General features: G+C 35.8%; 1 protein-coding gene across 1 annotated transcript in view; it reads left to right on the top strand.

Moving 5' to 3' along the window:
- The window catches only part of Ddx4 (DEAD-box helicase 4), a 63,691-nt gene that overhangs the window by 25,872 nt on the left and 24,297 nt on the right, over positions 1–13,522 (top strand). Inside the window, 10 exon segments of the mRNA XM_028883586.2 lie at positions 2,573–2,674; positions 3,562–3,642; positions 4,150–4,191; positions 6,145–6,192; positions 6,283–6,330; positions 6,528–6,670; positions 7,471–7,623; positions 10,407–10,561; positions 11,622–11,730; positions 12,616–12,810. Of these exon segments, the coding sequence (XP_028739419.1) occupies positions 2,573–2,674; positions 3,562–3,642; positions 4,150–4,191; positions 6,145–6,192; positions 6,283–6,330; positions 6,528–6,670; positions 7,471–7,623; positions 10,407–10,561; positions 11,622–11,730; positions 12,616–12,810 (1,076 nt within the window).

Genomic DNA, 13,522 nt, shown 5'->3' on the forward strand with positions numbered 1-13,522 from the left:
CATTTGCACAAGAAACAAAACTACGCATCTACAACCAGCCTGTCTCCTAGGCCCTGCCTGGATGTTACCTAGTGGATCAGCAGTAGGTCTGAGAAGCTAAAAACTGTTTGTCATATAGCCTAGTAGTGTATGGGCACACAAGAATTTCGTGGAAGACAGCTGATATATTAAAAACTGAATAACACCAAATATTCCTTGATAAAGGGCTTCCTCTAGAAAAACGCCTTGACTTTTCTAGGTGTAGCTTTAATATCCAGCTGAATCTCTAATACATTCTTGTAGCCCACTGCAATAAAGTGTAATAAAACAGTGATAGGGCAAAAATGTATGAAACTGGTAATATATTGGTGATCGTAAGTAGAAGCTGCATTGACTAGCAGTGATGGCTTAGGGGTGTTATAAACACTAAAGAAGTAAAATACTATGAAAGATGAAAATTTAGGTTCATTGCCAGCTTGAAAGGAAACTAAAAGTTGCTTTTGACTAAAATTGAAGGATAATCAGAGAAAGGACAAAATAAAGTGTATGCTTTACTACTAGAGACAATCCAGTAGGAAGGCAGAACTCAGGAGGAACAAGGTTATGTTGAAACTAATTTAAATATTTTCTGAATTGATACAGAGAGAGGGAGAAATAGTTTTCTCTAAGGATGACCCTCCAACTGGTAATCCAATACAAATTGGTCAGCCCTGATTTCATTCATATACATACAATACAAGTAGCACTAAACAGACTATGCAGTTTGTATTTTTATATTTAGGCACATGTATATATTATAGATAAATAAAAAGAGACCATGATTTTGAGAAATAGCAAGGACAGGGTACCCAGGAAGTATTGGAGTGAGGAGAGGAAAAGTGAAAATTGATAAAATTCAATGAAAAAAAAAAAAGTTAAACCCCTCAAATAGTTAAAAAAAAAAAAAAAAAGCTGAAATACCAGATTCCAAAGAAATCAGTTTTTACAAGGAAGGGTTTTTTTTTTGTTTGTTTTTTTGTTTTTTGTTTTTTGTTTTTGTTTTTGTTTTGCATTTGGCAATAAAAAATTGATCTTTAAAAAGCATTTCCTTAGCTGTTCATTAATTAATTAGAACACTAAAGGAGAAAAAACAAAACTGAAAAAAAAACCTCAGTGAAGACAAAAAAAAATAACAAAAGCAGAAACAACCATAAGATGGTAGAAATAAAAATCCGTGTGTCAGTAATCATAATATTGGTAAATATATTCATTGATAAATTGAAAAGAGAAAGTTAATATTAACTAAAATTTACTTGATACAGAGATGGGAAACAATATAATTTAAAGTAGAGTATTAGGAATAAACATAAGGGAAAATTCATAAGTCATAGTATATTTTAGTCCCATTTCCCTCAGAAATTAGGAATGAGCAAACCACTAAGGATGTAGATTTGAATACCAGCTAACAAGTTTCATGTAACATTTCTATTTGGAATAATAGATTCCAAAATCATAAATTAGATGCTTTCTTAATATATATTGAAATCACATACAAATTAATCATTTAGTAAGACCAGATGAAACTCAGAAAATATGTTACAGAATTTGTTATTGTTTCTCTTACTAAATGAAGTACAATAAAAATAAAAAATTGAAAGTATAGCAAAAGCAGAAGTCAGAAATAGAAGTCTGAATTTCTTGGTTTATGAATAGTCTATAGTGAAAATGTATTTATTATCTAACACCAATATAAAATAGATCATAATGTGTGAGATACAGCTAGTTTATTTCATGGGAAGCTAGTGAACTGAGTTCCTGGAGGAAGACAAGTCAGTAGAAAGAAGATAATAGAGCATGTGTGATAGAGTGCTGTTCCTGGTAGGACAAGAACAAAGCCAAATAAAAGAAATGTAGATCCGCTTCTCTGGGATTCCACAACAGAATTAAGCGTGCTACTTATATATATGTACATAGATGAGAATATAAGCGTAGGGAAATGTAAAACAATACAAGGTGTTGGTTGAGTCGGTGAGGGAGAGAGGTGCTTAAGGAGAGAAACAAGGCAGAAGAAACTCATGGCTACTGTTAGCATCTTAGTCTTAAACTGGATGGCAGGTCCATAGTCCTAAATTATGTTTTAACTTTAGAGATATGTTTGATGTCTTATCTGATGACCTTTATGAAAATAATTTCTGCTTAGAAAAGAGAAGTCCAGAAGATTTTTTTACGAAAAGTAAGAAAGTTGATAGACTTCTTTTTAAATGTAAAGAGACACAAATAATTTAGAATTATTAAGTAGACATAACTATTAACTATTATTGAAAGATTAAGGATTGTGTTGGCTAATAGATACATAAATTTGAATTTTCTTTGATTTTTATAAATTTTGTTTTTGATTCTTTAAACAATGCCCTTTCTTCCTGTCATAGAAATATCTATATTGGTAAAGCAGAATATCTATAGAATATCAGTTGTGACTCTTGAAAAGTTAACTTTCTGTTATTGAAGTGTTCACTAAATCCATTTCAATTATACAAAGGTTAAATTCAATTACTATGTCTCCAAGATTTCTTTGTTGTTATTTTCTGCTATTCTTGTGTGTATTTTAATATAGGCTATCAAGATGGAAATGATTCAGAAGCTTCAGGGCCATTCAGAAGAGGTGGAAGAGGTAGTTTCCGAGGTTGCCGTGGAGGATTTGGTCTAGGAAGACCAAGTTAGTAGTGAATTGATTGCATAAGATGTTTTCATTTGTTAAGAAGGAAATGATTTTAAAAAATCTATTGCACAAAGTGACCACAAGGATTATATGAGTATTTTAGTAGAGTGATAGATACAAATTAATCACCCATATCATGGATCATTACTTTTAGAACATGGGTAACTAAATATTATATTGGAACACATATTTCAGAAGTTTGTGTTACCAAGTCTTTATAAAGTATTATGTTTTGGAGTCTGGGAACTATGGCTGATCTTTTATAAGTGGTCATCTTACGGCTCTCCCATTCATACATTCTTTCACCAATATGGCTGTCTACTCTAAATTCTAACAGACATCATTTTCTAGAAATACTGTTTCAGAAGTCACTGTTGGCATGTCTTTTAATAGAGGACAGATTAGTGACATTGGTAAACCTGTAATACTCATTAAACAAATGTACAGAATTGAATAAATTGCCCTTCAAAAAGAAGTAAAGGCCTCTGAAGAGTTTGTAAAGGGCAGAGCTGATAACATTAGATTTGGCAGTGGTGGGAACAGGGATGGTATTTTGGTGAACAAGTAGTGAAATGATGCAATGTGGTTTCTAGGCACTATTTAATTGCTATTTTTTGTGGGGAGGAGAGGCTTTTGTTTGGGTATAACATTGACCTTAACTTATTTATAAAATAACATTAATTTTTGAGGGAGTTATTTGTAATTGAAATATGTAATTTGTAAAGAAATCCTTTCTCTGACACTTAGAAAAATATACATTGTGATTCTTATTATACTATTTTACACATCTTTTAGCCAATAATACCATGACTTGGGCTTTTTTACTAAACGATTGTAAAACTTTATTAAAAGTAACAGTCAAATTCTGTTTCTTTCAAATAAAGATAATGAATATGACCAAGATCAGGGGACACAGCGTGGTGGTGGCCTTTTTGGTTCTAGAAAACCAGCAGCAAGTGATTCAGGTGAGAAATGAAACTTTTACTGAGGACTAATATTCATGTATGCTTTGAGCAAGAAGGCATGTTTAAGTATACTGAGGCTAGCTGACAGTTTCATCCAAATCTTAGTTATGTAGGCAAAAATACGTGGGTAGTTTTGGCTCCCTTAGAAAACTGGCACGCTGTGAATTATCTTTTCTTTGTTGACTGACAGTATGAGATGTGAGTAAATACTTTTAAGTGGAAGAAGGAAAATAAGGCTTGTATTGGTTTCAAAGGTAAGTTTCTGAAGTATAGGGGGCGATGATGTATATGATTTGAGGTGAAATGGGAAAACACACACACAAGTGAAAATTGCCTGGAAAAGAATAAGGTTTAAATGAATTCTATGAAATAAAAAAAATTGAAGGTATTAGGAATCCTGGGTTATGACTCTATACTGAACACAGTTATCTGTTCCTTGTGTGTCTGAGGGGTAGGGAAGTAGGAGGTATGTTTTCTCTAAAGGTGTCGCAATGTAATGTCTTCCAGGTAATGGCGACACTTACCAAAGCAGAAGTGGAAGTGGACGAGGCAAGTTCTCCCTTGACTGACTTCTAGTAGTTTAAATTTATTGTAATCTGAGTTTATTTTCTTTAGGATAAAAGTAATTGTCGTTTCTATATACCTGATAAGTATGAATTTTACATGGTCTATTGGGGTTCCTTAATTTTCTAGGTTATTTCTGATCTAGCAGTTCCATTGTAAGGTTTATACACAATAAGAGTATTTATAAACACCTGCATAAGGATACCAAGTTTTCTTTATATCAAGTAAAGCCTGAAAACCACCTAAAATTCATCAATATTTACTATAACCATAAAATGGGATATCATGCAGATAATAAATATTGAGATATTTGCATAAATTATTAAAACACTTTTCCTTTCATGATCTAAGAATAAAGGAATGCTAACAGTAGTGCAATAAATGTGACTTTTTTCCTCTCAAAAAGTTTTTTTCTTTTAAATATCTCTAAGTATTGTATGAAACTTAAGATACTTTGCAGATCAGTAGATCAGTAAAGTTTACTTGATTTCTGGTAATTATTAGTCTGAAAACATTCAAGGTAACAATCTACCCCTGACTTCTTACATTCTTCAATATAGAAAAAAGTCTATTAAAATCCAGTTTAATAAGATTGTCCACAGATGTTTGTTTATATATAGCTTGTCTAAAGGGGGTTTGGGAATATTCAGGAGTTGTCAAAGCTTATGGGGACTTTTGAAGTGGGACTGAAAGCATTTTGCAATATGAGTTGGCAATGAATCTATGGGGACAAGGGATAAAAAGTAGTCTTTCAAAGGTGATACATTTAAATGTCAAGTTAACAAGGGATAACTTATTATAGTTTATGCTAATTAATTAATCTTGACATGATCTATAATCACCTGGGAACCACATCTTTGGTATGTCTGTGAGGGATTTTCTAGACTGGGTAATTGAGGTGTCAAGACTCATGGGATCCTAGACCAAAAACATCCCCAGTGTTCATTGCTCTCCACTTGTTCACTGCTAATGCAGGGTGATCGTTGTCCTCAAGCTCCCTCTGCCTTGGCTTCTTTCCATGATGGATTCCTAGCAATTCTGAGCCAAAATAAGTCCTCTCTTCCTTCAGTTGTCTTTTGTCACATCAGTAAGAAAGGAACCAAGACACTGCATCCCTTAACCTGGTCGGGTTGATTGCTAAGCTAGCTCAGCTAACTTGTGAGAATTTGGAATTGGGAAAGAGGTCCACTCTTCTCTTTGAGAAGAGCAAGTCATGGTGCCTGACCTGTTTGTACAATATACATATGTGGTTTATGCTGAGTACTTGCCTTTTTCTGTGATGCTCTTGGATTTTTGTTATGGTATATATACTAGGCAGAAAGTACATGAGTTACCATTCCCCTAGTGAAAATTCCAGATATAAGTCTCTTAACTGCTCTGGTAAATACTTGTGTTGTCAAAACTCTAACACGAATAAGACTGGAAAACTTGACCCACGTTCCTTTTTTCTTGTTTGAGTACGTTCCTTATTTCACTTTATGATCTGAGTCCTCCCAGCAAACCATCCATGCTGGGGGATGGTCTAAGTTTTAGTCCCTTTTAGAAAATTATTCCCTTGCTGACCAGGAAAAAGATCTCATGGCTTAAGCAAAAACAGTAACTGCAGTTTGTAATCTACATAAAGCCACCATGTTGAATACCAGACAACCTTAAAATGTGTAAGATTCTTGCTTGCCACCTCCCTCTTGATCTTACTCCTCTCCTCTCCCTCCTTTCTTTTCATGCTGGGGATGGACAAACCCGGGCCTTGTGCACATTAAATGTTCACTGGTAGCACCAAGCTGTGCCTGTGGCCTCTAACTGTCTCAAACACCGTTTGTAAGAAGAAACATTAAAGATGCTTGCTATTTTAAGATTTACCCGCTTTGAATACAGTGAGAGTAAAGATGCACACAGCTTTGTATCTTAATTGATGATCACTCTGAATTTCTTTAATAGGTGGCTACAAAGGGTTAAATGAAGAAGTAGTGACAGGCTCTGGAAAGAGTAAGTTCTATTTTGGAAAAGGTTTTGATCTTTGTAGTACTGTCCATTTTACTCTTCAATTAACATCTTTTTTGTTTTATCCCCTTTAAGATTCCTGGAAGTCAGAAGCTGAAGGAGGAGAAAGCAGTGATATTCAAGGTACATTGAAATTTGCATTATCTATTTGAATATATGTTGCATTTCACTAAGGTGAAAGTATTCAAGAGTGTGGTTAAATTTAAAACATTTGAGCGATAATTTTAGTAGTGATTTCTACAGTATTTTTATTGGTTTTTGTCCTTTTCTCTTGTTTGTACTTCTAGTATGTAAATTATATTTTTCATTTCTATTCCAAGGTCCAAAAGTGACATATATACCCCCTCCTCCACCAGAGGACGAGGACTCCATCTTTGCACATTACCAGACAGGCATAAATTTTGATAAATATGATACCATACTTGTAGAAGTTTCTGGACATGATGCACCACCAGCAATTTTGGTCAGTGTATTATTTTTATATTGATATAAACATATGGTATAATTACATTGCTATCAATATAAGTTACCTTTTAGTGTCTAGGATCCTTGTTGAAAGTTGAGAAGCATTGTCAACCATTTTTAATAGGATTGCTCTATCAAAAGAGGAAGTGCTAGAATTCATATCTACTCCTTGTACCATATTAGGAACTTGTTTCAATTTACTAAAAGGCTACTTTTTTTTTTTAGAGAGGAAAAATATTCACATACTAATTATGTGAGAAAAGTAGGTCTTAGGAAGTGGATTCTGTGTGTATGGCTGGTTTGCTTGTATATGTCTGGGCATTACATGCCTGGTGGCTACAATGGCCAGAAGAGGGAGTGCATCCAGCTCCTGGAACTTGGTTGTAAGCCTGTATGTGAGTTCTGGGAATTGAACTCATGTCCTTTTGAAGAGCAGTCAGTGCTCTTAACTGCTGAGCCATCTCTCCAACCCTGGGAAGTGGATTCTGTATGGAGAATAACAGAAGTGTTCTATTCCCTGTTAATAATTATCCTCATAATGAGCCTTTGTTACTTATCAGTTTTTTTGTGTCTCACAGGGTCTAAGGGTGCAGAAAAAGATATTTCCAAGCAAAGTCTATGGAATATACTTCTACTATGTCATGAAAATAGGTTCTTATGTATTTATAGTGGGGCATATTGGTTAGTGTGTAAAGTAGAATCCATGTTTAAAGCTCACTTAAATGGAGTATGTTTATGAAATGGTGAGCATATGATGTGCACAATTTATCATTTAATCATTGCTTTCTTTTCTTTTAGACTTTTGAAGAAGCTAATCTCTGTCAGACCCTGAATAACAACATTGCTAAAGCTGGCTATACCAAGCTTACTCCTGTGCAGAAATACAGCATCCCCATTGTGTTAGCGGGACGAGATCTGATGGCTTGTGCTCAAACAGGGTCTGGGAAGACTGTAAGTCATCTTTCCAAATACAGCCAGCCCTCTATCAAACTTTTTTTCTTCCTAAGCAGCTTGAATCTCTTCCGTTGGTTAGAAGATTATTAGCGGTCTTCTGATTTGGGGTTTTCTTAGTGTTTATGTGCTTCTGTTTTCTTGCCTCCTTTTGTGTTTACACTTGAATGCTATGTAGGTTCTACACTTCTATGCCTATGTAGGTTCATTTTTATCATGCTCTTGGGTATATATAACTCGGTGAGGAGCATCCAGTTCTACATGTTTCAGTTACAGTCACACATGCTTACATTAGGCTTCATAGCAAGCCAGAGTGGCAGAAGTCTTCTTGTCTAAGCAAAAAGGCAAAACCATTGGGCCATGAGACCATAAGGGCCACTATCACTTGAACAGAGATTTGTGGTCATAGCTACCTTGAAGAAGCTATTTTTAAAATTGAAGTTAGCATGCAAGTAATAGGATTTATTATAGCATGTCTACATATATGTATGTCATACTCTGCTATTGTCCCTTTCGTGGATTGTTCTCCCATACGTCCCTCTTCCCCCTCTTGCTGATCCCCTTCCTCCCTCCAAACAGTCCTCTCTTGTGCCTTCATGTCCTATGTTCATTTACCCTTTCCTAACCTCCCGCTTGTTCCCATTGAGATCGCATCCTTCCCTCATGGTTATGGTTTCTTTCTATTTCCATGTCCTACTCACAAACAAAATCTGTATTAAACTTTGAGATAAAAGCGTAGTATTTGTCTTTCTGACTCTGGAGTATTTCACTTAACATAATTATATCTAATTGAATCCATCTTCCTGCAAGTGTTTTGATTTAGTTTTATTTATGGTTGAATGAAATCCCATTTCTTATATTAACACATTTTCTTTAACCATTTCTCTATTGATGGATATCTAGGCTGGTCCTGTTTTTTAGCTGTTGTGAATAGTGTAGCAGTAAACATAGATGTTTTGAGTGTTTTTGTTAGAATCCTTAGGATGTATATACAGTAGTATTTTGTTTGTTCTTCTATTTTTTTTTTTTTGAGAAATATCTATACTGATTTCCATAGTGTTGCCATCAGCTCACATTGTCACCAGTTAATATATAAGGGTCATTTGTTCTCTTGATAGCCATTCCCACTGGGATGAGATGAAATTTGAAAGTAGTTTTAATTTGCATTTCTCTGATGGCTAAAGGATATTGAACACTTTTTAAGTTTATTAGACTTTTTATTATTTTGGGGATGATGTATTCAGTTCATTACCCATTTATTAATTGCTTTTAGAGGTTACTCAAAATTTGAAGTTTTTATCTTCTAGATAATGGTCCTTCATTTTGGTATATAGCTAGCAGACAATTTTTTCCCCTTTATTCTGTAGGTTGTTCAGAAGCCATGTAATTTCATGTAGTTGTAAATTCTTGGGGTAGTTTTCTATATTACCAGAATCTTAAAACTGTTTCAAAGTTTCAGGTTTTACATTAGGAACTTTTATCCTTTTCTAATTCATTTTTGTGCAGGATGAGATAAATGGATCTAATTTCATTTTTCTATGTATGGATATCTAGTTTTTCCAATATCACTTGTTCACATAGCCTGTCTTCTAATGTATGTTTTGACACCTTTGTAGAAACTTAGGTAGCTGCAGCTGTGTGGACTTATTTCTGTGTTTCTGTTCTGTTACATTGGTTTACATGTCTGCTTCTGTGTCAGTACTATATGGATTTTGTTATTATGACTACTTGTCTGTTCTTGTATTAGTACTTTATAGATTTTGTTACAATGGCTCTGTGTTTGAGAACAGGTATTATGTTACCACAAGCATTGTTCTTTCTGCTTAACATCGCTTTACTTCAATATAAATTTTAGAAAATTGTTTTTCTAGTTCTATGAAGAATGCCATTGAAATTTTGATGAGAATTGTGTTTCCTCTGTAGATACTTTAGTTAATTCAGCCATTTTGTAAATGTTCCACCAGTCTCTGACAGTCTTCAGTATATTAAAGCTTTCATTGTAGAGCTCTTAGATATTTATGAATTTTCTATGTTGAACCAACATTGTATCCTTGTGGTGAAATGAACTTGGTCATGGTATGTCCTCTTAAGGTATTCTTGAACTAGAGTTGAAAATATTTTATTAAGAATTTGTTTGTGGGGGCTGGAGAGATGGCTCAGAGGTTAAGAGCACTGGCTGTTCTTCCAAAGGTCCTGAGTTCAATTCCCAGCAACCACATGGTGGCTCACAACCATCTGTAATGAGATCTGGTGCCGTCTTCTGTCCTGCAGGACATACATGCAGGTAGAACATTGTATACATAATAAATAAATCTTAAAAAAAGAATTTGTATGCACATCAGGAAAATGAATATATAATCCAAATTATGATTTTCAAATTTGTATGCTCCTTAATGAACCTGTGATAGATATTACTATTTCCTATGATAATTTTATTACTATTCTCTCAAAGACTGGTGTAGAATAACTTTTGAGAGTAGTAATTTACATGAGATTATACCTACATTCCTCTGTATAAGTAATGTCACTTTGTTTAGCTATGTAAGATACGTGTATTTTCTTAAAAGACTAATGTTTTGTTGAGCTAGATTATTTTTATCAAACATGTTATGTTATATAACATGACTATGAAGACCTAGTTAACTCCTTAAATAAAAGTTATGCTAAGCTGTCATCATCACTCTACCAGTAAGATGGAAGGGAATTTTAAGGGCTATGAAATAGGACTAGATTTTGGCAAGGACAAAAATGATATATTGTAAATTAATCAATTTAACCTCCAGGCAGCTTTTCTCTTGCCTATTTTGGCTCATATGATGCGGGATGGAATAACTGCCAGTCGCTTTAAAGAGCTGCAGGAACCAGAGTGTATTATTGTAGCACCAACTCGAGAATTGATTAACCAAATTTATTTGGAAGCCAGAAAGTTTTCTTTTGGGTAAGTACATCTGGAATGTTACTCTTAAAATAGTTCTTACAGAGAAGTATATTTTCTTATAAACTTGTTTATAGAACCCTTTTTATTTTTAGAAGAAATAAAATTAGATAACATGTAAAAATAAGAAAATATTACAAATATTGATATTCAGTAGATTGACTTTTCTGATACTAAGGATTGAATAAAGCACCTTGCACATGCTAGGCAAGTACTCCACCACTAAGCTACATACCTTTTTTAATTTTGAGATGGGATCTTACTAAGTTACTAAGCTTAGTCTCAAATTGAAATTCTACCTCAGTTTCCCAAGTAACCAGATTATAGGTATCTGTCACCACACCTGGATTTTTGGTAGTTAAAATATTTTACTATGTTATTTCTGAATTTATTTACAAATATTTCTTGTACCTGTGTGCCATGGAGGTCAGAGGACAACTTAGAAGTGTCTGTTCTCTCATTTTCACATGTGTGTTCCAGGGATCAAATTCAGATCATCAGACTTGAGGGCAAATGCCTGGTTGTGCTGAGCCACCTCACTGGCCTTCTGGTAGTTTGTAGTCCTTGGGGCTGGAGAGATGACTCAGAGGTTAAGCTCCCTTCTTGTTCTCACAGAAGACCTTTGGTTCTCAGCCCCCATGTGGTGGCTCACAACTACCTGTGAGTCCAGTTCTAGGGGATCTTTCTTCTGACCTCCACTGGCACTGCACACATGTAGTCTACATATATAACTCAAGAAAATACACATGTATAAAAATGGGTGCTTTTTAAAAACTCTAAAAAGTTTACAAAATGAACTTTGAATGTCCCTGGTAATTACCTATGTTTTGACTTCACAGTGTGAAAGACTGTTTTGTATAATCAAGTTTGATTTTAATGACGTCAGGTTTGTTTATGCATTTTATCTTAAGGAATTTGATTTCTTTGGACTGTTGTAGTAAAAGCACAATGCCTGTCTTGTGTGAAGATTGTAGGGGGACTGGAGAAAGATGACTTAGTTGGTGAAAGTGCTTGATTGTGAACATGAGGGTCTGCGTTCACATTGGTAGTTCCCATGTAAAAGCTGGGTGCATATTGAGCATCTGTTGATCTCAGTGCTGAAGGGTGGGGCTGAGGCAGTGAGTCCTAGGAGCTTGTTGGCAGCCAGTCTGGCTGAACTGGTGAACTTCAGGGTCAGTGAGAGATCCAGTCTCAAAAACTAGGGGAGAGTCTCTGACTGAGAAAAACACCTGACTTTGACCTCTGGCTTCTGAACATACACCAGGTGGGGGGGCACGCACACACGTGCGCACGCACATACACACACACACACATACACACACACACACACACACACACACACACACGGGGTAGGTGCAGAGAGAGGGGGGTTTTATGGTTTTTAATTTTTATGAAGTGAACTTTATAATTTAATTTTTATGATTTCCAAATATGTATGCTCCTTGAACCTGTGATGGATATTATTGCTATTTCCTATGATAATTTTATTACTATTCTCTCAAAGACTGGTATAGAATAACTTTTAAGTATAGTAATTTACATGAGATTATACCTACATTCCTCTGTATAACTACAGGCCTGCCTACAGCCTTGTCTTATGGAGGCATTTTCTTTTTCCTTTTCTTTTCTTTTTTACAGTATTTTTTAAAGATTTATTTATTATGTATACAGTGTTCTTATAGCTGGAGAGTTTTCTCTTCAGATCCTACCAAACCCTGGCAGTCCGACAGCCCACTTATAAAATAAACACAAAGACACTTATATTATTTAAAGTGTTTGGCCTAATGGCTCAGGCTTCCAGCTATAATGTAGTTCGTTACCATCTTAGACAGATAGCTTTTCAATAAGGCTCAACACTCTCTTATTCATGAGTTAGAAGATAGGAGAAAGAGATCTGCGTGATGTCTGTGATTATCCAGTAGGAGATTAGTGGCGTTCTCGATACATCGTGGTATTATTCGCCGTGTGATTAGGTGACGTGGAGATGGGCGAGGCAGGCGATGATTAGTTCAACTGATGGATGGCAGAGCTCACGTGTACTGTTCAATGATGGTCAGCTGAGGTTGGCACGGATCGTTGCACGTGGTCATGTCGCAGGTGCTCTACACCGAGTGTACGCTCGTTCTGACTCAGATGATGCGTCCTCAATCGTCTTCTTCGTGTCTGACGACGTAAGGTACAGGCACGCTGTAATATCTGATGGATGTCGGCTGGTGGTCGTAGAGGGCGCTTGGATAGTAGTGGGCAGTAATGTTCGTCAGTGCAAGAGGTCAAGAGGTGATATGTATGATGTGTGATTGAACTCACTGCAAGAAGCAGCATGTTGTGACCAGTACACGCAGCGTATTGACTACAGTATCATCGCGGTAGGATAATTGACGATGCGGGGGCATTGTCTCTCTGCATGTATGCTGCAGGCCAGAAGAGGGGACCAGGTTCTCATATATAGATGGTTGTGAGCCACTCCATGTGGTTTGCTTGGAATTGAACTCAGGAGCCTCTGGAAGAAGCAGCCCAGTGCTTTTAACCTCTGAGCCATCTCTTCGAATGTGCCATGCCACCCCTCCCGTATAACCTAATGGTCACTCCTGGTTAGATATGTATAGATATGTGGTATTTTCTTAAAAAGGACTAATGTGATTTGGTTGAGGCTCAGATTTGTGTTCAGAAACTGGCTTTTGAACTCCTTGCTGAAGTGATCATGCCTGCGTCAAGCCCTGCAAGCCCTTCCACTGAGTAACTGGGGCACTACGGTTGGGATTCAGATGTGCCAGGCTGTGTAACCGCGAGACAGGTCTCTGTGGATAGTGCTGATTACTCTATTTATAAGTCATGTGAGTGCGGCGGCCTTGAGTGTTTGGTTAGCATGATTTGTAGAGTTTTGTAACAAGGCATTGATTTTGAAGTATGCTGTGACACGACCTAGAGATGTACAGATTCTTGTAAATCTCAGTTCATGATACT

Source organism: Peromyscus leucopus, chromosome 11 (genome assembly GCF_004664715.2).
Source record: "Peromyscus leucopus breed LL Stock chromosome 11, UCI_PerLeu_2.1, whole genome shotgun sequence".
NCBI classification, from domain to species: Eukaryota; Metazoa; Chordata; class Mammalia; order Rodentia; family Cricetidae; genus Peromyscus; species Peromyscus leucopus.